The 23,086-nt window shown below is 42.4% G+C and overlaps 1 protein-coding gene across 15 annotated transcripts in view; it reads left to right on the top strand.

The window, feature by feature from the left end:
• The window catches only part of Kiaa1217 (KIAA1217 ortholog), a 326,909-nt gene that overhangs the window by 214,741 nt on the left and 89,082 nt on the right, over positions 1-23,086 (top strand). For 13 of the 15 annotated variants that reach the window (XM_023701997.1, XM_004641889.2, XM_004641888.2 and 10 more), the window contains 2 exons: positions 4,751-4,949; positions 8,885-8,978. In XM_023701997.1, coding sequence (XP_023557765.1) covers positions 4,751-4,949; positions 8,885-8,978 — 293 coding nt within the window. Of the gene's footprint in view, positions 1-4,750; positions 4,950-8,884; positions 8,979-18,490; positions 18,824-23,086 lie in introns of those variants that run through there. The other 2 variants (XM_023702000.1, XM_023701999.1) reach the window with 1 other exon arrangement.

Below are 23,086 nucleotides of genomic sequence, written 5' to 3'. Positions count from 1 at the left end.
CTGGCTGGCGCGTGGCAGCAGCACTCATTTTCTCTTTTATCTCAATCCATAAAGACACTCATGAAAGAAGCCTTCCAGAGCTGCCTCAGGAAGTGCCAGAATGATGGGATGAGTACACTAAAAGCAGTGGGTGGGATTTCAAGGGAGGTGAGTGTCTTTTACTCTAGTAATTTAAATATGCAGCCTATATTTTCATTTTCAAGTATCTGTATTAGTCCATGTTTGTTGCACATAATGGTTACACTGTGCTTTTGCCAAGCCGTTGAGGCAGAACCACTCCTGTGTGCTCAGGCGTCTCGGGAGACTCAGTTCAGACCTCCGACGTGGCCTTCTGCGCTCTCTGCTTCCCCACAATCTGCAGGCTGTTTCCAGCCATGTGTCAGCACTCGCTTCCCCTCAGAAAAAGATAGGAATCTTCTTCCCGAACTGCCCGATCATCCCTGCACATCCCCGATGTGCAGGCTGTGAGACCCACCCAGGTCATCCTGTGAGGATGGGTAGAGATGGAGGAGGGTGGGTGCAGGGTTCCACAGGTAGTGCGTTTCAAGCAAAATGTGGATGTTGAGGCCGGGCCGGATTGGATATAACTTTCATGAAGTGACTTGGATTCCTGGATTTCCTTTTCTCTTCTGTAAGGTGGCCCCATGATAACAACTTGACAAGAGCTGCTGTCTTAGTCGAATGAAGCACTTGCACTGTGTTCCTCATGTATTGCAGGCGTCCTCTAAATGGGTTTCCCCCCGATTTGTAAGAAGGGAAATTTTGACTGGAAGTCCCTGGGATAACCTATGTGAATCCGGAGCAGCCAGCCAACCCTCACTCAGTGTGAGGGAATGTGTGCCGGAAATGCTGGCTCTCTGGAAACCTCATGGATCTAGTTCATCCTTTTGCCAACCAAGTGCCATTGTACATTGAGACAGTTCCTTCTTGTTTTTTATTTTTGCGGTACCAGGGATTGAACTCAGGTCCTTGTACTTGCCAAACAGGCACTTATTCTACTGAGCTATCTCCCTGGCCCGAGACAGTTCCTTCTGAGTCCAGTATTTCTGGATACCATTCCCCAGTCAAGTGTAAAAGGCTCTTCTCTGTAAAGGTATCTTTGCCACTACTCTCCAGATTTTCCTTCTCTGTCAAAGCACTGCATACCCAGCTGGCAGCTACACCAGTCAGACCTGAGGTAACTGGAGTTTAGGCCCTTTGTTATTTTTCTTTGTTGTTGTTGTTGTTTTTCCAAATTGAAAAGGCTACAAATCCTATTTTAAGCACACACATACAGAAGGCAGATGTGGGGATAAAATCCCATCCCTTTGGTGGGGGGAGACTTCAGTATACCTGGAAAGAGGCCATGGTAGACAGTGTGCAGGAACCTCTCCCGGGCCTGGCCAGGCCCAGACCTCAGGAGTGGTTTTGGCCTTTGATAGTAGCATCAACAGTGCCATGGAACAGTCACCACTCCTCCCATTTGGGGAAAAATGTTGTACAACCTGTGATCATGCAGGCTTGAAAGATTTTTCTCTGCAGTTGCAGGAACATAGAACCACAGGGATATTCTGGAAAACTTGCTTCCTCAGGAAGCTGTAGGTTAAAACTGGGGTGGGTGGTGAGTGACTTAGGCCTGTTGTAAAAGAACTGCTCTGGTCAAAGAAACAGCCACCTCAGGGTCTATTTCTAACAGGGCGCAGAGTAGTGGAGAGGTTACCGAACTATTTACATCACCTAGCAAAGCTCTTATAGCTCTGACATTGGAAATGACTGTGGGATGACGTAGATAATGTATTTATTCATTCAACAAATGTTTATTGTAAACCTATTATGTACTTCACAGGTATGAAGGAGAGCAAGCAAACACGCTTTTAAAAAATCCTTGACCTCATCAAACTTAAGATTCTAGCAGGAAAGCTCCACAGTGAACAAAATCAATAATTAAAGTAGGCATTGTAAAGCATGTGTTGTAAAATGCTAAGGAACAGAATTAAAGCCAGTTATGGCATAATAGAGAGCATGGGTGCTGCGATTTTAGGTACAGTAGCCAGGGAAGGCCTCTCCAAGGGCATGACTTAATAGAAACCTAAACTGTGGCTGGAACGGCTACAGACAAGCCAGAAGTCCATCCTCACCTGCCACCTCAGGATTTACAAAGGTGTCGTCTTTTGGTGGCCAGTGGCTGTTGAGAAGTCAGATGCCTCTCTGCTGCGTGTTCCTTTCTAAGTGACCTCACTCCCCCATCACACCCGTCTCTAGGAGGTTTTGTCTCTCCCTTGTCCATTTGCAGTGTCTCAGTGACAAGGTTGAGTGCCTTGAGCACTCATCGACCTTTTCGGTCTGCAGCCTTATGTACTTCATTTTTTAAAAAACTAAAGAAAATTCTTGCAGTAGTTTTTGGAAAACTTTTTGTGGGTCTTTTCTTTGCAAAATCTCTTCACTAAGAATGTGGCTGCTTTGATTTCACTCTCATTGTCTTATTGCTTTCCTCCAATTTCTAGGATTTAATGAACTCTTTCTTCACTGAATTTTTATTTCTGTTATGAAGTTCTCAAAGCTCATTATTGCTGTCCAAATGCTGTCCTGCCTGCACCTGACTTGTCTCTTCTGAGTTTCTGTTTCTTGTTTCTTTGGGTATTTTCTTGCGTGTTAAAGGCCTTTATAAAGTATCTGTTGATCCTTGAAAGTCTACTAATACATGCATGAGACAAGGTCATTCCACTTAGAAGTTTTTATATATGGTGATCTGTGCGGAGCTTTCGGGGGCGGGGGTCAAGGGCAGGGGGTTGGAATCTGAACCTGACCAGCCCGCCTGCCTTCTCAGGAACTCCTCCAGTTTCCTAACTGAGTTTGCAGCCCCTGTACCAGCACTGTGTTAGCATTTTCCCCTGAGCCTGGTCAGCCAGGCTCTATCCTTTGATTAGAGCTCTTCACTCTCCTATTGTGGATACAATAGGATACAATAGTATTGTGGTTGCATCCTTGACTGGGTGGGGCTGGAAGTGGAGAAATCAGGCCATCTTGCTGCACCACTTGGAAGAGGGGTTCAGTCACACCTCAGCCTTTAAGCTCTTCCTGCATTCCTGTCTTCAGAAGGACCCAGTGCCTCATTTCCTGAGCTTCTGCAGCACTGCGTTTTATGCTGAGCTCTTCCCTGGAAGATTGGAGTGTCCACTTCCTCTTATCTGCTGTTTCTGTCATTAGTTTGATTCTATGACTTACCATTTAATGGAATTTATAGATGTGGATACACTTGTCATAGGAACTGCCGTATTTAGCCAGAAGTCTTTGTAGTATCTTTTTAGTCCCTCCTAGCAAGGCTTCTCCTAGGAGTAGTCATCCCCCCGCCCAGTGGGTTTTCACTGAGAGTCAGATTCAAATTCCACATAGGGTCTTAGATTTCTAGTTTCAGTTTTCTAATCCAAATAACAAATGGCCAAAGACATAGTGTTTTGAAACAATACCAGTCATTTATTGGCTTGATTCTGCAATTTAGCTCTGCTTGGAGGGGCATCTTGTTTCTGTGCAACATCAGCTGAGATAGCTGCCTGAGGCTGGGGTGGCCACTCGCAAGTCACACGTTCACCTGGCTGACCAGTGGTTCTGGCCATAGGACACATAACTGGAGCAGTCGCATAGAGCTTTGGTTCCTCTTCAGGTGCCTTCTCCTGTTCATTGGTTTGGTTCCTCAAAGGAGACATCCCAGGACTCAGCTCGGGGACAGATTCCAATGTGCAAGCGACTGTCAGATCTTCATTTTGCATCATATGTGTTAATTTCCCAATGGCCAATGCAAAGCCAGAGCCAGACCCATAATCAGTGTGGGAAGAGACTATACTTTACTGGGCAAGAAACATAAAGAAATATGGCTCACTGGAGGCCACCTCACCCTTGGAACTCTACCATTTTGTGATTCAATGCTGGTGTTTTTCTTTGTGTATTTATCTTGTACCATTTTATTTCTGAAATGTTGGGGTGTCAGACTTTTTTTTCTCCCAGATAGTTTAATATGGTATAAATATGCAGTAGCTACCTATTAAAGCCCATAAATATGGTAACTTAGCTATTTAAAATGATTCTGAATGGACTGCGAAGAATTAAGCTCCATAGCCTACCCATTGCTATAATGATTATGTTCCTAGTTAATGAAAGACAGAAAAAATAATCCTAAAGGGACTGAGTCCTACATACACCTTCAAGGGAATTAGTGTTGCCTTTTGCCTTAGGCAACCAGAGGTTATTAGCTTCTTGTCCTTTTGGTTCTAAATAGTCCAAAACTAGCCTCTTTAATATGTACCTAGACTCCAAAGAACAAAAATGAGTTCTAGGCCAGCCAGATAGCTCAACAGAATAAAGTGCCTGTTGGGGCAGACATAGCGACCTAGTTTTGATCCCTGGCCTGCCATGCTGGCCCCACCCCTGGGGCGTGCTGAGATGGCAATTGAGACTGGATGTGGTGGCACACGCCTGTAATCCCAGCTCTTGGGAGGCTGAACACAGGCAGATCACCACAATCTACATAGTGAGACCCTGTAGACCCTTCCGTAAGATACAAAAAAAAAAAAAAAAAAAAAAAAAAACAGTGAGTTCTTATGCAATGATTATATATACTACAATGTATGTCTTAGAAAACCTACATGGACATCCTTGTGTACATGCCTTTCAGGCTTTTCCTGCACACATGTAAATGCTCAGAGAAGTGGCTTAGTTTACCTACCTTGTCCGAGAGTCTTGATCTGTGGCTGATACCTGTCCCTTTTGTCTGTAGGAGTTCTGTATCTCCAGTATGGAGATGAAACCAAGCAGCTCAGGATGCCGAACGAAATCACAAGCGCAGACACAATCCGCGCTCTCTTTGTAAGTGCCTTTCCCCAGCAGCTCACCATGAAAATGCTGGAGTCACCCAGTGTCGCCATTTACATCAAAGATGAAAGCAGAAATGTCTATTATGAATTAAATGATGTAAGGTAAGTAGTTGCATCATCTACTTGTTTTGGTCTTCTGTTGTTGCATTTAAAGTATGTTTGCTTTTCTTTCTCCATAATGTATTTCCAAGGGGTTTTTGACTACTATCTTGCAAAATTAGCCCAAGGTTAGCTCATTCTCTAGCTTTCTAGAGTTCATTTACAAGATACAGCTTACAAAGTTGAGGGCATATCTCATCCCCATAGATCTTGGAATGCTACATCGGATCTTTCAGTGTCATGTCTGAAAAGAACACACACAGTCTAGATCATTATCTTATCTAAAAGTTAGGGAAACCGAAGCGCAGATTGGTGGTAGAAAGGAAGACAGGAGTTGAAAGCAAACCCTTCTTCCCATTGCGAGAGTCTGTGCATGTTTTGAGTAGTGATCCTACTGGATTCTTATCAATACCTAAAAAATAAATGCATCAGCCATGGTGTTCTTGCTCTCCAGAGGCTGAGGAGATACGTTCTCGTTTTTCCATTTACTTTTTGGAGAGCTGTCCTTTCCCCAAGTGCCTTTCCTTTACGTGGGCTTTCTTCAGGCCTTCTGGCTGACCATACTCTAAAGTCAGACCAGACACACTCGTGCTTCTGCAAATGGCAGTGAAACAAACGCCTCGTTACTGACTGCAGTGGCTGCTGTCTACAGAATGGACAGTTCCCACTTGCGCTGTCTCAGCCACACAAGTAGTTGCTAGCGTAGCCTCCAGGCAGTTTAGGACTTGAAAACCCTTCAGTGGCTCTTCAGTTCTTGTATTTCCTAGAACCAGAAACTTGGGTACATTAGAGTTAAGGGTCTTCATCAAAGCACACAGCCAATTAAGGACCCCAGACTTTACTGTCCACATTCTGGGTCACATCAGGTGGGGTAGACCTCTGACTCCTGCCCTGTGGGGATAGAAAGCTCTCTGATTTCCTCACCATGGAAGAAATGAATACTACTTTTGAAAAATGTGCCTCCATAGCATAATAAGTGTAAACTGATAAAGATCTAACAATGATCCTGAGTGGCATATTGAGGCGTGTGCCAAGGTATATGAGTAATTTAGAGCTTTCAATGTTAACACATGCCCGAAGGTATAGGTGTTACATCTGTTGCACAACCTTCCTGCTTTTTAAAAGCAAGTTTAAATATTCATGAGTATCAGAAAATTCATGCTTGTTTTGAAATACATTATTAATCAAGCTGTCTCCAAAAAAATTTTGTTTTCAATTTACAAAGCAGAAGTTGAAGCCCCAAATAATATTAGAGGAGCATGTTGTGGCAGTGTGATCCCATGTGCCGTTTTCACATGGATGTGCTGTTTTACAGCAATCACTTTATATTCCTGCATTTACAGTTGGAAGTAGCGAGAGAGGAATAGTAAGTGACCGCGAAACTAAGCAAAGCCACCCTGGATTATGGAGCTTGAGCCTAACAAGGTTGTGGGGAATGATCAGATGTCACTCTTGCAGCCTGTACGTGCAATTCCGTATCACAGTGAGCTACGTTTTCTACAGCTCTTCCCAAGTCTCAGACTGCACTGCCTTTGATTCCCTTTTCAAACTCTTTGAGAAACATTCACAGAGAGCTTTGGGAGGCCACGGGAGGAAAGAGGTCCTGATCCTTTTTCTTAATGGAAATCTAGTTGGTACAATAGATGAAAACAGTATTCTAGAGGTGATCGCTTGAAACTCTAATATATGTGTGCATATATGTTTATATTTTTGAAAATGATAAGCGGCGGTGCTACCTGATCTTTTTTTAAAATTTATTTATTTATTTGGTGGCCTGCTCAGCCCACCTGGGGGCAGGGCTGGCGCTGCATGTGGTGCCAGTGATCGAACCATAGTCCCTGCCCTCTTGCCTAAGCCTGCCTAAGTAGGCACTTTAGACCACTGAGCTATCTCGAAAGCTCTACCTGATCTTTTAAAGAAAAGTTTCAATTAAAGTACTTAAATGGAAAGTCATTAAATTATGAATTTATAGTTTTGTTACTGTTTTTTGATTTAGGTATAAAAATACCTAAATGTTCCAGTGGACAGTATATTTTCATTTAATAACATATATATGGTCTTTTCCCCAAAATACTCTTTTTTCACTTTTCCTACAAGTTGTTTCAATTACATACATTTTTGGAATGAGAGAAGAAATTTTCACAAGTATTGTGTAAGACAGACTGAGGTACTGTATGGGTTTTACCTGACCTTAATCTTCTCAGCTTGGAGACAGAGTCCCTTGTACACCCCTCAGCGTTGTGGTGGTGGCCAGGCCTGCACCCACCATTTGTCAGCTTCATCCCATTGCATCAGTTTGGGTGCATTTCCCTTGGGAAATGGTGCAGCGTGCTTGGGTCAGAATGCCACGTGGTAAACACTGCCATGGTAAATGCAGCCCAGCCTTTTACTGTTGGTTCATCTCAGATGGACACGTTTCTAAATCAATCATAAACCAAACTCATGTATTTTGAAATATCTTTATCATAGCAGCAAGTTTTTTTCATGGGATAAGGGAGGTTTACCTTTTCTTCCCAGAGGTTCACATGATTATAGCCCAAGGGTGAACTCCTTTGGGAACCCCATCCTTCACTGCAGCTCTCCCATCTTATTAACCCGGCCCCATTAATAACAAGGGCAGCATGCTCCTCCCCACAGCAGACTTCTAATGAAGGCACCTGAGATGTGGAGAAACCGTGCAAGCTGGGGCTCGTCATTGCTTCAAAGCAAGCAGTGACTGGGGGGTATTTAAAAAGAGAAACAGGACTAGGGCAAAGAATCCTCCACTTCATTTAAAACAAAGAACCGAACTGGTAGTCCCAGTGGTTGAGATCTGCACACGGATGTGTGTCTGCCTGGAGGAAGGAATTCATCTCTCTGCACACATTTCCACGGCGGCACTTGAAGGAATCACAGCGTAGATGGAGCTAAAAGGGATATAGGTGCCCATCTAAGTGCCTGTAGAGGGAGGAGCATGTTGTTGACACTCAAGCGCTCTTAAATAATGTTAAGGTAGGCTTTGATCAAGATGTGGGACTTCTGTCTTGTACTGCAGTATGATTCAGTGGTTATAGGAGCTGGGTTCAAAAGGAGGAAAGAATGTGTGTGCTGCTATTGCTTTACATCCCATAATTCAATTTGTATGTAGAAAAGTATTTTTACAATCCACTGTAGAAGGGGGAAGAAAGCATCGCAAAGATAGTAGTTTTGATCTCTGATCTCTGCACTACTTTTTATTTCCCCTCGATTGCTAATACTTGGTATTTCCCTTGCTGATAATGCTTAAATGCAGGGAAGAAGAGAGAGAGAAGGCGAAAGAGATAGAGACAGACAGAGACAAAGGGGTGTGTGTGTGTGTGTGTGTGTGTGTGTGTGTGTGTGAATGTTCATATGCACATTCACTAGATAAGCAGCAAACCATTTGTTTGGGCAAATCTAACAATTAAATATTTAAATATTAACCAAAATCTTTGAACATATTGTAAATGTGGGGGGTTTATTGTTTCTGAAAGTATTGGTTTCCCATGCTCAGAACACTGAAAGAAAGTTCTTGTTACCTGATATTCATGGGTGGAAAGCTGCACTGAAAGAATAACACTTTCCTGAGCTGCAAGACAAGGAAAAAAAAGTTGAAGTCATTTTTCTTCTTTTTCTCCTTCTTTATATCTAGCTGTGTGTGTGTGTGTGTGTGTGTGTGTGTGTGTGTGTGTGTGTGTAACCGGGGATTGAACCCAGGCCCTTGCGCTTGCCAGGGAAGCGCTTATTCCACTGAGCCATCTCCTCGGCCCTATATCTAGCCATTTTGTGGTGAAAGGACTTTAGTCTGGTTTAAGGAAGAAAAAAAAAATTAGCTGGATTGTCTGTTCATGGCTTTTACCTGAACCGTAAGAGCAGACGGACATAATGGCCAAAGTCAAACTTCTTTCTTCTGCTACAGTTATTGATGTTTTTGATTCTAGGAATATTCAGGACAGATCACTCCTCAAGGTGTACAACAAGGATCCTTCACATGCATTTAATCACACACCAAAAACTGTGAATGGAGACATGAGGGTAAGCATTGCTGTTCTGTTTTTACCTTTATCCTGCGGGTCCTATCATCCCTCTTCCTGTTCCTGTTTTGCATATGGTGACAGCCTACCCCTAATCCCACCGCACCCACCCATTTCCCGGTGTCTTGAGTTCTCCTAACTCATCCTGTCTGGTGACTTACTGTTTGTCTTTTGGTAGAGAAATAATATTTCCTGGTCATTAGGAGCAAAGGGATTAAAATGAGGCTGGATGTACTTTAATCCACCATAAAGCTTAAGCTCAAAGACGGATTCATTGATCAGTCAATTTTTCTTTCTTTTTCTTTTTTTTTTTTTGGTTGTTGTTGTTGATGATGATGATTTACAATGCTAGGGACTGAACCCATGATATCCCACATTCTAGGCAAGTGCTCTACCACAGAGCTGCAGCTCCCGCCCCTAAGCAAAGAACTTAGGGAGACTCTGAAAACCTTCATATAAAAGGGTCCGGAACTCAAATCCATAACATATAACCTGACTGAAAGGATCAACTGCCACTTTCCTTCTCTGATATAAACAAAACTGTTATACAAACCAAAAAATGCACAAGGTACATGGAAAATTTCTTCATGTACTTATAGTATCCAAGTCTGTAACTCACCTTCTAATTCAGGACTATTCACCATTATGCTGTACTGAATATTAGCAAATCTTCCCTGAACCATGTTCAGGGCAGAGTACAAACATCTGTGTGATTTGGGAGCTGAGATGTTCTAGCTTTAGGTCATCTCAGGAGATTATCCAAACATTCACAGGGACATTTAGAAGGAAAAAGCAGGGAAATTAAAAAAAAAAAAAAAAAAAAAAGTAGATTTTAAAATCGTATTAATGCAGGTCTTCTAGAAAGGGATTGAGTTTCTAATAGAAATGTCCATTCCCCTGAGGTAAAAATGGGAGGGGAAACACAAGATTAGTTTCTCAGCTGTACACACATTTAGAAGATACTATGCCATTTTGAATCATTTTTCTGTGGTTTAGGCACCAGCTGGGTGCTAAAGTTTAACTAGGGCAAAAAAAAAAGAATGAATTTTACCACCAAAACAACCAGCGCCCATCCCGTCCTGGGTCACAGTGCTTTTCATGAGTGGAGTGCTTGCTGCTTCCCGATGGCATTTTGCTATTGCTGCCGTAACAAAGTGTGACAAAGTTAGTGGTTTAAAATGCTGCACATGAACAGCTCTGCAGTTCTGGAGTCTAGGCTGGCATGACATTCACAGCTCTGAGATGAGGGCACCTGTAGCTCCAAGCTCTTTTCTGAATGCTCTAGAGAATCTGTTTCTCATTTTTATTTTCCCTATCTTCTAGAAGTCACAAGCATTGATTTGTAGGCCCATTCTTCTGTCTTTAGCCATAGGGGGAAAAATAGCACCCTTGGGAGCCGGGGAGATGGCTCAATGGAATAAGCGCTTCCCTGGCAAGGGCAAGGGCCTGAGTTCAATCCCAGGTTCCGCAAAAATAAATAAATAAAAATAAAAATAAAATAGCATCCCTCTACCTCTGCTTCCATTGTTTTGTTTTTAATCCTCTGTTGTCCACTTTTAAATACCCACTGGAGACCTAACCTAAAGTCAAGAAAAAAAATCTTAAGGTCCACTGATTGGCAATCTTAATCTTTTTTTTTTTTTTTTTTTTTGGTGGAACCAGGGATTGAACTCAGGCCCTTGCGCTTACCAAGCAAGTGCATATTCTACTGAGCTATCTCCCCGGCCCTGGCAATCTTAATCTTTCTTTTCTGTGTAATCTAGCACAGCCACAGGTCCAGGGGATTAGATTGCAGACCATTTAGGCGCCATAGTTCTTCCACACAAGGCATGGGAATTTAAAACCAAGAAAGAAGTCTGAGGCTCCATCTAGAAGAATTTCTATGAAATTCTGAATTGGAGTGTGTATGATGGCCTAGCAGAACCATAGCCCAGACTTTTGCAGGGAAAGACCTCTTATATTCTCAACTTTGTTCTAGTGTGATTGGAATTGAAGGCTGCGTTGCTCATTGAAAACATCTAGGATTTTGAGGTTTGCTTTTAGCCAGTTGTACTTTAAATATAAACCAGAGCCACATAAAGCTAGATTGAGTCATGCCAATCACCAAGCATGCACAAATATTAGGAGACGCTTTACCTTTTATTACAGTGTCTTTCTCATTCTAGGTGACATTCATGAGAGCTGTGGCCCCATGAATGTCTTGATGCTTTTGCGATGTCTAGCCTTGGAACTGCAGTTCTGTCAGGCTCAAAGCCAGACCATCAGCGCCCACACTTGCCTGTGCGAGCCTTGTTTACGGCTGGTGAGGACACATGTTTTAACTCTTAAGCAGATGCGAGGCCTCCACAAGGGCCTGCTGTGAGGACTGGGAGTGTCAAATGTTAACCATATACACACACAGGCTTTCAGAAGGCAGAGCTTTTGCAGTGAGGTCTGACGAAGCGGGTCTGTTTTTACTTGTAGATGAAACAAGAGCGATCACTCTGAGTTCTTCATAGTCTCCATTAGATACCGGTTGTCCATGTGAGAAAATCAACTGCTGTCTCCAAAGGAGGGCAAAATATACGGCGCCATCTGTCCACTGAGAAAGCCCTTGTGTACCAGGGAAGACTACTTAGAAATAAGTTGGAAGAGGAACTGGGCCCTTATTCACAGATTACAGAAATTTAAAGATGTAGACTTCCTTGGGTCTCACCTTTTTGCTCTTGATGTTGGAAGTCTCTCTCCTCCAGTAAACATGCCTGAGCCTTGAGGAAAGGACAGGAAGTCTTGTTGAGCCCTGCCTGTAGCCCAGATGTAAAATCCTTTGCTTGTGGTGAAGAGCAGACATGTAGAACAGAGTAGGGGCTGGTTGTCATAGACTAAACGACGTTGCCAGATGGATTTAGGGGCCTCCATTCTCATGTATATCTGCAGTGTGAGCACGGTAACGACTCACATGCATCCGCCACTGCAGCCCTGCCCATGATGTCACTAGATTTCCCTCATCAGCCCCTAGAGACAGGCTGGACCAGACCTCCCAGCTGGCTGCTTGTTGCCAATAAACATGCATCTGAGAAAGACATCTGCAAGAACAAGCTAGTGGCCACGACAGCAGCTGGGACAGAACTCTGCTGTACTCTGAGAGTTTCTTTAAAGAGTGAACATAGCATCTTGCCTTTAAAAGAGAAGAAGATGTAAGCCTGCGCATCTAGAATTTACAGGCATTTCTCCCAGAACACTTTCTGAGAAAATGGTGCTCCCCAGGAAGTGTGTCGGACTGAAATATTAACGCTGAGGTTCTAGAATTGAGGCTGTGCTTGGGAGTTATGCTTGGTGGGGAAGGCATGTGTCTAGTTTTCCACTTAGAATCTAGTTGAGCATTTTTGAGGCTAGTCTATCTAATGAGACTTGTGGTTTTCAGCTGGAATTGAGCATGCCCAGCTTTTGATTCTTTAACGTGGGTGCAAATCACTCTGATGTCATTTAATTGCTCACCTTTTGGTTCTTTGCCTTATGTAGGAGGTTTGATAATTCAGTTCCCAATGGACTGAGTTCACTCTATTGGTCAAACACAGATTACATATATATTCACATGGTTTTTCATTCATAGATGATCCAATATATTTTGTAGCTCTAAAGATAATTAGAGCTGATGGCATTTTCATGGTTTTTGGGATTCTCCACCTTCACATGTTCATAGCAGTTACTTTCCAAGATTCTTTGCTCTCATAATTTATTGTTCTGTCTAGTTTTCTTCTTCTTCTTCTTCTTCTTCTTCTTCTTCTTCTTCTTCTTCTTCTTCTTCTTCTTCTTCTTCTTCTTCTTCTTCTCTCCTTCTCTCCTTTGCCTTCTTCTTCTCCTCCTCCTCTTTTTGTTCCTCTTTCTTCCTCTTCATCTTCCACTTGCAGGTCTCTAACATCTACTTCTGGGCAGACGGCTTCCAGCTTTGCATTTAGCACTCACTCCCTAGACTCGGCCCTGGGTTGTACATTACTTTGTAATACCCAAGTCAGCCACTGCTTCTCTGTCCTCTTCCTTCGGAAATTTGTGTTTGGGACTTCTCCTTAGCAGCCCCTGGCTTCCAGGACATTGCCACGATTGAATTTGAATTTCTTGCTTGTATTCAAACCCATTAGGGTTATGAGCTAGCTCTTCTTCTCCTTCCTCTTGGCCCCAGATCCTCTTCAGTGTGTCTAGGCAGGCTGAACCGGTTTGGGGTTTGGAGTGTGTATTTGTTTTGTTTGGCATTTTGGATTGGCTCTTTTTCATCTAAAGTTTTGCCCTTATGATTTTTATCTTCCTACTGATTTTTTCTTTTCTTTTTAATGGTTCTGAGGATTGAACCCAGGGACTTACCTCTGAGCTTTACTCTAAATCCCCTTTTTTGTTTTTGTCTTGAGACAGGGTCTTGCTAAGTTGCTGGGACTGAGCTCTACTTTGTGATTCTCCTGCCTCAGCCTGCCAGAGTGCTCCAGTCTTAGGCATGTGCCACCACACTCTGCTCTTGCTACAATTTAACTATCACTATCATGCCAATGTGAATGACCCTTAACTATGTCCCTAGTTGTGCTATTTCTGCAGTCCAAAACTCAAATATTCCAGTGTATCCAGTTGATGATAAAATTCTATTTTTTGCTTTAGCGCTTTATCCTGTTTGATCATCCTTTGAAGGATGGAATGGCAGTGTGTGTACACTGTGTTGTACGTATGTATATCCGTGTTGTGGCAGATGGGAGGGGCATAATTTAAAATGTTGGTTATTGGTGGTTCTCTTCTGGTCTGACTCTGGTATGTTAGTGCGTTCACCACTCACCAGGTCTGGCTCGTTCCATTCTGCAAGTTCTCATTTCCCAGGAGTCTTTGCAATAGCTGACAGGCTTGTGTGTTTATCATTTGCATGGGTAATTTCACTTAATGCCTAAGACAAAATTTTGAGTCAGGCATTGGTGTAACATTCCATATTTACAGCTAATGAAACAGTTGCTTATTTTGAGAAGTTTTACCCAAGCCATCTAGCTAGAGAGAAGTAGAGCTGATGTTTGGACCAGGTAGCTTTGCTTCAGATCTTAGGAGTCTTCCGCTGCTATGGCTGTAGGACTCTATTTCTCACCCACGTTATCTCCCAGATTTTACTCCCATGTTGACTTTCTGTTCTGAGTACTTAAAATGCCCTATTATGCCCTATATATGTCTGTCTCGTAGGACTTGAGTGCGTCCTCCAGAGAGTCCTGTGGTAGAAGCTTGAACTCCAATGTAACAGAGATGAGAGGTATCAGCTCTTTAGTGGACAGTGCTGACTGAAAGGTGACTGGGTCGTGAGGGCATTGCACCCAGAAGGGATTGAGGTAGCTCTCCTGAGACTGGGCTAGTTCTTGCAGGAATGGGCCATGGCAAGGCAAGGCCACATCACCTACTTGGCCTCATCTAGCACTTCCATTCCCCTTCCTGTTTCTCTTTCATGTTGTGATACAGCTACACCGGACTTCACCGGACTCTGGCACCATGCTGTCTGGACCTTCAAGCCACCAGAGTCATAAACCAAAAGAACCTTGGGTACTTTGTTACAGCAACACGAAACAAGCTGATAGAATCTTTTAAAACTTCTGCTCATCTAATATGTTCTGATTTCTTCAGTAAACTGCTGGTGTGCAAACAGTGGGCGAGAACATGAAGTTTCTCGGAGCTCTAAACCAACCAAGTGCTTTGCATGTGCCATGTTTGCCTTCCGAATAGAGCAAACCAAACTATAAAAGACAGGCCTAGAACTATTTGGGAAATGACAACATATTTTAGGACTCAGACGATATTAAGGGATAATGTAATTCTGGTGGGTATAATAATGGACAATTATGGTTTTTTTCCCATAATTTTATTGATAAACAAATAGCAATGAGACAGTTTCAAATCAAATTGGTAGGACAGTTTCAACAATTAACACATTGCATACATTCCTCCCAATGGTTAATTGCTGTACAAGATGCGGACATGATATCCTATCCACAAACACCATTAGAACAAATCCCTCTATTCATTAAGAGAATGTAACTATATATCTATCTTAACCACTTTGAATACATAGATACAAAATGGACATTCATCTGTATCCCCTTTTTTTTGTTAAGTTCTGTTATTTGAATATTATAGGTGTGTTAACTCAGCAAAATAATCTAAAAGAGTTCAGCAGTCCACAATAGCATTGGGTCCTCCACACAATTATGTTTTTTAAAATGAAAGCTACTTACATGTAGGGTAAATGATACAGTGAATGGGATTTGCTTTAAAATATTCACGCAACCCACCCCCCCCACAAAAAGGTGAAATTAGATTATAATTGTTGATATGGAAAATGTCAAAGCTGGATGATGGAAATTCATTGCATTATTTTGTCTTCTCACTTTTTTTTTTTTTCTGACAATTTCCATTATGAAATGTTTAAACAGTTAACTTATGGAGCCTAAGCAAGAGTGTCTGCTCCACAAAGCCTTCCCTAAAGCTCTGTCAGAATTCATCTGCCCCTTCGAGGGCGTGTCGCATATCCTTGTTTGCAGTTGTTTTTTGTGCATTGTTATCTCCTCCACTAGACTGTAAGTGATTCTATGCACAAGCTCCTCTTTGTCTCCCTCTGAAAGCTGGTCGAGCATCCTAACTGATGGCATGCATAGAGTAAGCACTTGTTAAGCAGGATGGAACGATGGCACCACACGTAGCGTGTGTCATTTTCTGCCACTAATGAGGACCCACTGCAAAAATATCTCTGTTCTCATCACCAGAAATAGTTGCGTTTCTCCTGGTTTATTTTTACCATATGGACACTGTGAATCTTGCAAGTGATTATTTTCCCTTTTTGTGTCATTACCCTCAAGCTTAGAATTAAATTTGTGGCCCACCCACAGTAGGGTTGCAGGCATTTGTGGTGTGTGTCTGTGTGCTGGCTCTGTTCCTGGCCGTTCTCTTAACTTCCCCACTTTCATCTTTCCCTCATCATACATTCCACTTTGACTTTATTTTACATAGTTGTAAAGTGGATTCTATTTGTTTCTCTTCAATGTCTGCCTGGGTAGTCCTGTAATGTTAGTGGCATAGTGTAGAATCTATAATAGTATTCTATACCACTGTTGTTCAGAATATAAGATAGTAGTACTTTTTGTGACTATGAAGTAGGCGATGTGTTAATTTCACACATAATTTAAATTTGTCAAGAACTTGGCAAAATAGGTGTATGGATTTCATCCTTACGGATGACAAAACTGAGGCCAAAGAAGTCTGGCCCAAGCTATACAGCTGATAAACAGGAGATAGAAAATCTCCACCCACCTCTTTCTGTTTCTTTGTATTCATTGGACTACCTCCCTTTTATTTAAGTTTCTGCAAGATTTGAGATAATATTCCTGATATTTTTAATCAATTCTTTCATCAAAGAATATAATTATTAATATTAACATTTTTGTGCATCTACTTCATGCTTCTCATATTTTATTTGTCCCATTCTTACCTACTTGTTGCACTAAAAAGACATCAACCTACACAAACAAACAAACTGCCCATTTAGTACGTGTGTCTGAGATTGCCACAAAACTGAGCACCCTTTTCTTCCAGAGGACAGTGTTACGATTGAGAAGAATGATTTGGGATTTGGGGAGGAATGGAGTAACCATATAGACTAGAAGGTGATGGACAGGGTGGTGCTCACGTGGCACCCCAGCACCTGGGGGGCTGAGGCAGGAGGACCAGTTCAAGTTTGAGGCCTGAGCTGCATCATAAAACCCTGTCTCAAAAAAGAGAAAGAAAGAAAGAGAAGGAAAATATCCTGTAGAGATGAGAGTTGCAGAAAACTCCTAGCTGATCTTACCATTTGTTCTAATTCTTCTTCGAACACAATGTCAGCAGCACTAATAATGAACATTCATAACACACTTACTATGTAGCCACTTTGCTAAGTATTTCATTTGGATTCACTCATTTGATTTTCTGGACAGTGCGGACATGACAAAGGAAAAGTGTACTTCCAAACATCACACCTCCGGAGGCAGATTCAGAGCCAGGTGGAACCGCATTCGCTACTGTCCTTTCCCACCGGTTTTCAGCAGCAGTGCCTAAGGCCCATTCTCATGGTCCAGGCACCTCTCATTCCTGAGGACCCATCCAAAGCTCTGTCCTCCATGACCTCTGCCTCCCTCTGGTCTTCTGCAGACCTCACCACTGTCCCTTCGCAGAAGATCTGTAGAACTTTACCTGCCCCTCTTGCTGCCTGTGCTGTAGTCAGTGACACCCACATGTCAACCTTCTTTCTAATCCCTCAACTTCTCCAGGGCCAAATCCCCATCTCACTGTCTCCATGTTCCTTGTGGCTCTCTCCTGTCCTGAGTAAGTTCTCACTAAGAGTTTGGATGGAGACATACTCAGATCAGCACTTTCCTGTCACAAACTTTCCATTAAAGCCTGCCCTGCTAAGATCCATTGCAGTGCAGGGGCTTGCGGTTTGCCCCTTTCCTAGTTTATGGACTCCTGACCCAGCGAGAAATAGGAATGTGTATGTGTCCTAACAGCATTCCGCATTGCAGCAGTATAATTTGATAGCAGTTAATATCCCTGAAGTTTAAGATATGAATAACAATAAGGGAGAAAGTCTGACTTCGTCAGATTAAAATAAATGATTGCCAGAAACACACACCCATCTGTCTGTTCCTTTTCTGGAGGGCCAGCTGTTAGGAGTCGTGTTCACCTTGTGGGACAGAGTAAGCCGAATCTCTGCATAACAGATCTAGATACAGCAGATCCTGTTTTGCTGTGTTTATAATGCAGTAGGACAGATCTTGCTTTTAAACTGAGTACTGGTGACCAGTATTTCAATTTCCCCCAAACTTCTAAGATAAGGGTGATGGCTTCGGAACAGTTAAGCTCATCCTCAGCACCAGTTCCCTCCCCACCGGGGCCCCGTTTCTCTTGTGAGACCTTCAGGATATAATGCTGATCCAGGTATGTGTGCTCTTTGCCCTCTCAGATCTCACGGGAGATCGGAAAAGCAAATAATCAGTAATGATGCGGCGCCTCTCATTTTTCACATCATTTCAGCCTCTGTGAAATCCTTGCTTTGGTTCTATTATTTGTTTGATTTAATGCCATGGAGCTGGCTTGTGAGTGATGGCCTGACGGTACCTCCGCGCGTCATGTCTTTCTGACATGCAAGAGGATGACTCCGTCACAACTGATAAGAAATTGATCTTACTGCGCTGCTAAGGCAGCAAATGCATTCTCATGCACTGGACATCCACAACATGCCAGATATTTTCTTCTCCCTCACTGCTCCCAGTTAGGAAGTCTTATTTTTAAGAAAAAAGAAGGTAATACATGCGTGTCTGATAGGCAGCTTCCAAGTGATACAAATCTCATCTCCTGCTGTGTGTCTGCTTGCTTTTCCTTGCACTTTTTTTTTTTTTTTTTGTCATTGAGAGGTTATGACAACATGAGCCATATTGTATTTATAAACATCACGTGTTTCCTTGATATGGCTTGCAGTTTCTGCCAGACAAGAACACATGGAAGAAACATTTCTCGTTAGCTCAGCATTGGTTTTAGTTATGCTGGTTTCCGGGACAGGAAAAATGCCTTCCTACTCAGATTTAACTTTCATAGAGTAGAAACAAAACCTCTGAATGTCCGTGAAATAGTTTTAACGAGGATGGATACTGCTCCTTTAAACCACATATTTTGACTAAAAGCTTCCTTCTGTAAGAAAACCAAGCCTCGTGTTTAGTCACCATGAAGATAGGCTGAGCTGAAAGCGGTGGAGAGATGGGTGGTTTCCAGGTCTCTGCACATCTAGAAAGTTTCTTTCAGAAAAGAAGGGCTTCTGGAAGATGAAAGGTAAGAGTCGTGTCTTTACAGCAAAATGTAATAGTCAGAGATTCTCTCCACACTCTGGCACGTTTACATTCCCTCCATTCTTGTGAATTCAAGTTCAGTTCAGGAAGGAATGACAATGGGAGGTTTTTCTCTGAACTTCCTCCCACTGCTTAGGAGACCTTTGTTGCCGGCATTTGTCTGCTTTTTTAAAGATCCACTTAAATTATATTAGGCTGTCTCCAGTCTGCAGATCTTGTGATCTAGTTTCTGTTTAACCATATAATTTTTTAAAGGGTTTTAAACATCAGTGTTGTTTGCTTGCACAGAGTTGTTGATTTATGTGTTTTGTGACAGTTTTCGTGGAGCTGCCGACTTGTGTTCAGTTTCTAAGACAAATGTAGACAAATAAGAAGGCATAGTAAAAATGGGAGTCGAATGTGTTTTTTAACACTGAGGAGGAAATTCCTTTTTTTTTTTTTCTTATGAAAACGGCTTTAAATTTTTAAAGAAAAATGGCTGTTTTATCTTGGATTTGAAAGAATATTTTTAAAAATCCATATAAGCCTTATGAAATAACATTGAATGCCCTGTACAGTTTTTAAGTAACTGAGACAAGCAAGCCTGTTGTGTCAGGATTAATGATTCCCCGAAAAAGTCTATGATAGAAACCATATTTATTTGACATAACTATCCTGTCTTACTCTTGCAGTAATTATGTCATAATATTTTACATTTATTTCTCTCAAAAGAACTTAATAAGGCAATGTTCTTTTCATTAGTTGGTTTTCTTTTAAAGGGACACATGGGTATGGATCCACTTACCAGTACTCCTGAGGATATTTTTATCCCAGTTCAGAGAAGAGTTAAGCATACATGAATCGTTACTCTCCACTGTGGTCTCAACAGTATACCTTGTTTCATTTAGTCAACCTATGGCACTGGCTCTTTATACCCATTTAACTATTGGAAAATTGAGGTTGAGAGAGGTTCTGTAATGTCACACACTAGTAGGTAGCACAGCTGGGATTTCGCTCAAACCCGTCTCTCTCTCTAACCTTTCTTTTTATATCCTATGTCACACAGCCTCACCAGTAGATGACAGCGTCTAGTCTGGAGTAAAATATAAGTAATTTATCTTAAGAAGAAGAAATAAGTGATATTTATTTGGCTTCAAGATAGATTATTTTGTGCTTTGTTGGATTTTTTTTTTTTTTTTTTTTTTTAATCTGTGGTCTCCAGATCCTAGGACTCTATCAGGCTGATTGATTGTTTATCCAGGGATTTGGCTACAAGTTCAAGTGAGATGAAACAGTGAATATCAGGTAGTGTGGAGATAGCAAAATTCACCTTGGATAAATTGCTTTTTATTACAGAGACTTTTATTACTTTTTTCTTTGCTTCATGTGCTGTTTTGCTCATAAAAAAAAAAAAAAAAAATATGTTCACCAGGCAGAGCAGGGAGTATGTTTTTGAGCTTGTTTTGGAAGTGAGAAGTCTCTCTGAAGAGACAGCTCAGGGAGACTGCGGCCACCCTTGCAGAGGGAAGCCAGCTGGGCCCTCTCGGAGGTAGAGCTGCAACTTCTGCGTCCTCTTCCCACCCCTTGCTGAAGACTGAGACATGAACTTGCAGCAAAAATATCCTGGTGATTTGTGATGCGAAGTAATCAGAGCTGGCAGCGCGGCCGGCCAGGTGCGACTGCTCCTCCTCGCAGCCTCTGGGCCACAGCAACTCGCCACCAACCCTATTTCAGCGTCAAAATCCAGGGTTGATCCAACAACTGCATGTCACCTGGACCAGGGCCCCTCCTTTGAACAGGCACAGGGATTGTACTCCAGAGTCTTCAGAGTCTTTGCTGGCGTACCCGGAGCGGTTTGGGCCGCACCCCTCCTCTGCCCTTTGATATTTGGCCTCATCTTTCTTTGATCTTCTAAGAGCGGACCTTAGAGGAAATGGCCTTTGACCTGGAGCATATGTCCTTGTACTTTCAAATTGGAGTCCTGTTACCTGAGTGTCTCTGGTGGAAGATTCACTTTTCCACGTTTCTGTGGGTCCCTGCTGGGACAGTCCAGACTAAACCAGAATGCTCCCTCCCGCATCACCCTATGGCCCCTGGGCCCCAGATCCCCCGCCACATTCTAGGTGACCATTCTTCATGCTCCTCTGAAGAAGCCTTAAGCAAACCTGCATTATTTTATATAAGTTTTAGTGTAGAAGGAATTTTATACTAATCTGTTAAAGAGAAAAATTATTTAAGATGCATGGTCCTTGCTGATACTTTGCTCCCTGCTACCTGCTGTCCCTCAGGGGCCGGAGCGCTCCTCATTTGCATGGATTTTCAGGGCTGATGGACACGCAGCTGCTCCTGAGGAACTAGAGCTGGCTGCTTTAAATGTGTGCCCAGCAAACATTCCCGACCTGTACCACTGGTGTTCTCTCAGTGAGTGGGCTTGACTTCGAGAGTCACCAGGATTTCAAGGTGAAAAGAGGGTGTTCACCCTCATCTCTGGAACCTGCATACCTGTTAACTGAGCGTCAGGAGGTCCAGACTGAATGGACAGACTTGGTGAGGGCCACAGAATTAGGAGGTGAAAGATGAGCCTGGAGCCCCAGCCAGCTGCCCTCAGCCCTGCTCTCTGCCCACGTCCAGTATTGTGTACTTGTTCACTTTGGTTCTCATTCCCATGTCTCATGTGGCTTGTTTTATATATGGGTTGGCAAAAACTGTGTATTTGACATGGCCATCCCCTGCCATAGTTGAGTGGAACTAGGCTTCATGATCCTCCAGAAAGCAGTTTAGTCTGTCTCTTCTGAATGATCTTACTAAAAAAAGAACAAAAGTCATATAGCAGGATCAGAGCTCATTAATTGGAAATGCATGGGCCTGGACCAACAATACATGGATTTTGAACTAAGTAGATTTAGATTATTCAGTATTTTTTAAAATCATTTTTAAAAATTCAATTTTATTTATTTATTCATTTTAATGTATTTGGTACAGGGTTGCACTATGCAGCTCAGACTTGTAGTGACCCTCCTGTTTTCAGCCTCCCCAGTGCGGAGATTGCAGGTGTGCGCCACCATACCCGATCTAACTCATTTTATTTATTGGTACAGGGTCTTGCTATACAGCTCAGATTTGTAGTGATCTTCCTGTCTCAGCCTCTGCATTGCTGGGATTGCAGCACTCCCAATTTCAGGGCTGGCATGGGGTGCCCTGGCTTCATCCTGCACAACATGCAGTACTGGGGATCGAACTCTTGTCCTTGTGCTTGCCAGGTGGGTGCTTAGACTGCCATGCTATCTCTCCAGGTCTATCCAGTATTTTTAATGGAAAAAGAAAGGGCTGTCAAGTCAACTAAAAAATAGCAACTACTACAAATTATGAGCTGCTTTGAATAAAACAATATTGGCCTAACAGAGTGGTGTAGTATTGCAATATCATCTTCAAAAGTCAGTTGTCTCCCCATGGCAGGTGACTTCTACAGTCATGTTTGTTTAAAGCCGTAATATGCTACTGCTCAAACTATTTCAGAGCTGTTTTTTCACTTGGAACTCTTAAGTTATGTGTGGCAGAAAAGCAGGTTTTAAAATTTTGATAATTTTGTAATGCTGTTTTTATTGATTTTTTTGAAAAGCTGGTAGCACAAAGAACATGAGAGTTTCATGAATGATATTATTTCAATCATAGTTAAGAAAGAAAAAAATTCAATTTAATATTGACTTAAAGGAAATTATTGAATGAGCCTTGGTACGGTCAGTGTCAGGATACAGCCAAATGGCGGTGGGATCTTGTTAATGCATGAAATGCAGAAACCGAGTCTTTGGACGAAGCTCAAGTAAGTGGTCGTGGGAGGAACAGGGTGAAGCTTCATTAGAGATTGTACTACTGGAAAAAGCATCTACTTCAGTTTCAGAATCCAATTTAAATCTTCCTTATGAGTTCTCAAAACCTCAACATCTTATTATTTGACACAAAAGAGGAGCTGTTTATCAAGTCATTTTTGTGCAGATTTTTTAATTTGAGGCCCCTGCAGATAAAAGGTGTGAATACCCAGCGTGTCTTTTAAGCTGCAGGATCTGTCTCCATTATTCAAGCAGCACTAACTCACTCCATGTTCCTCAAACACAGATCATGTGTTTGACCCATTTGGTTGAACAACACCTGTACTTGATTTTTCTTCCTTCTTTTTTTCCCTTTTCCTGTGACATCAAAGGTCATGTTTTGGCTTACTCCAATTTCAGTCTCTGAAGCTGCTCCTTCTCATTTGTTTTTTTTTTTTTTT

The sequence above is a fragment of the Octodon degus genome, unplaced genomic scaffold (genome assembly GCF_000260255.1).
Source record: "Octodon degus isolate 3935 unplaced genomic scaffold, OctDeg1.0 scaffold00145, whole genome shotgun sequence".
Taxonomy (NCBI): domain Eukaryota; kingdom Metazoa; phylum Chordata; class Mammalia; order Rodentia; family Octodontidae; genus Octodon; species Octodon degus.
The sequence above is the reverse complement of the archived record's forward strand: the minus strand, read 5'-3'. Positions and strand labels throughout refer to the sequence as shown.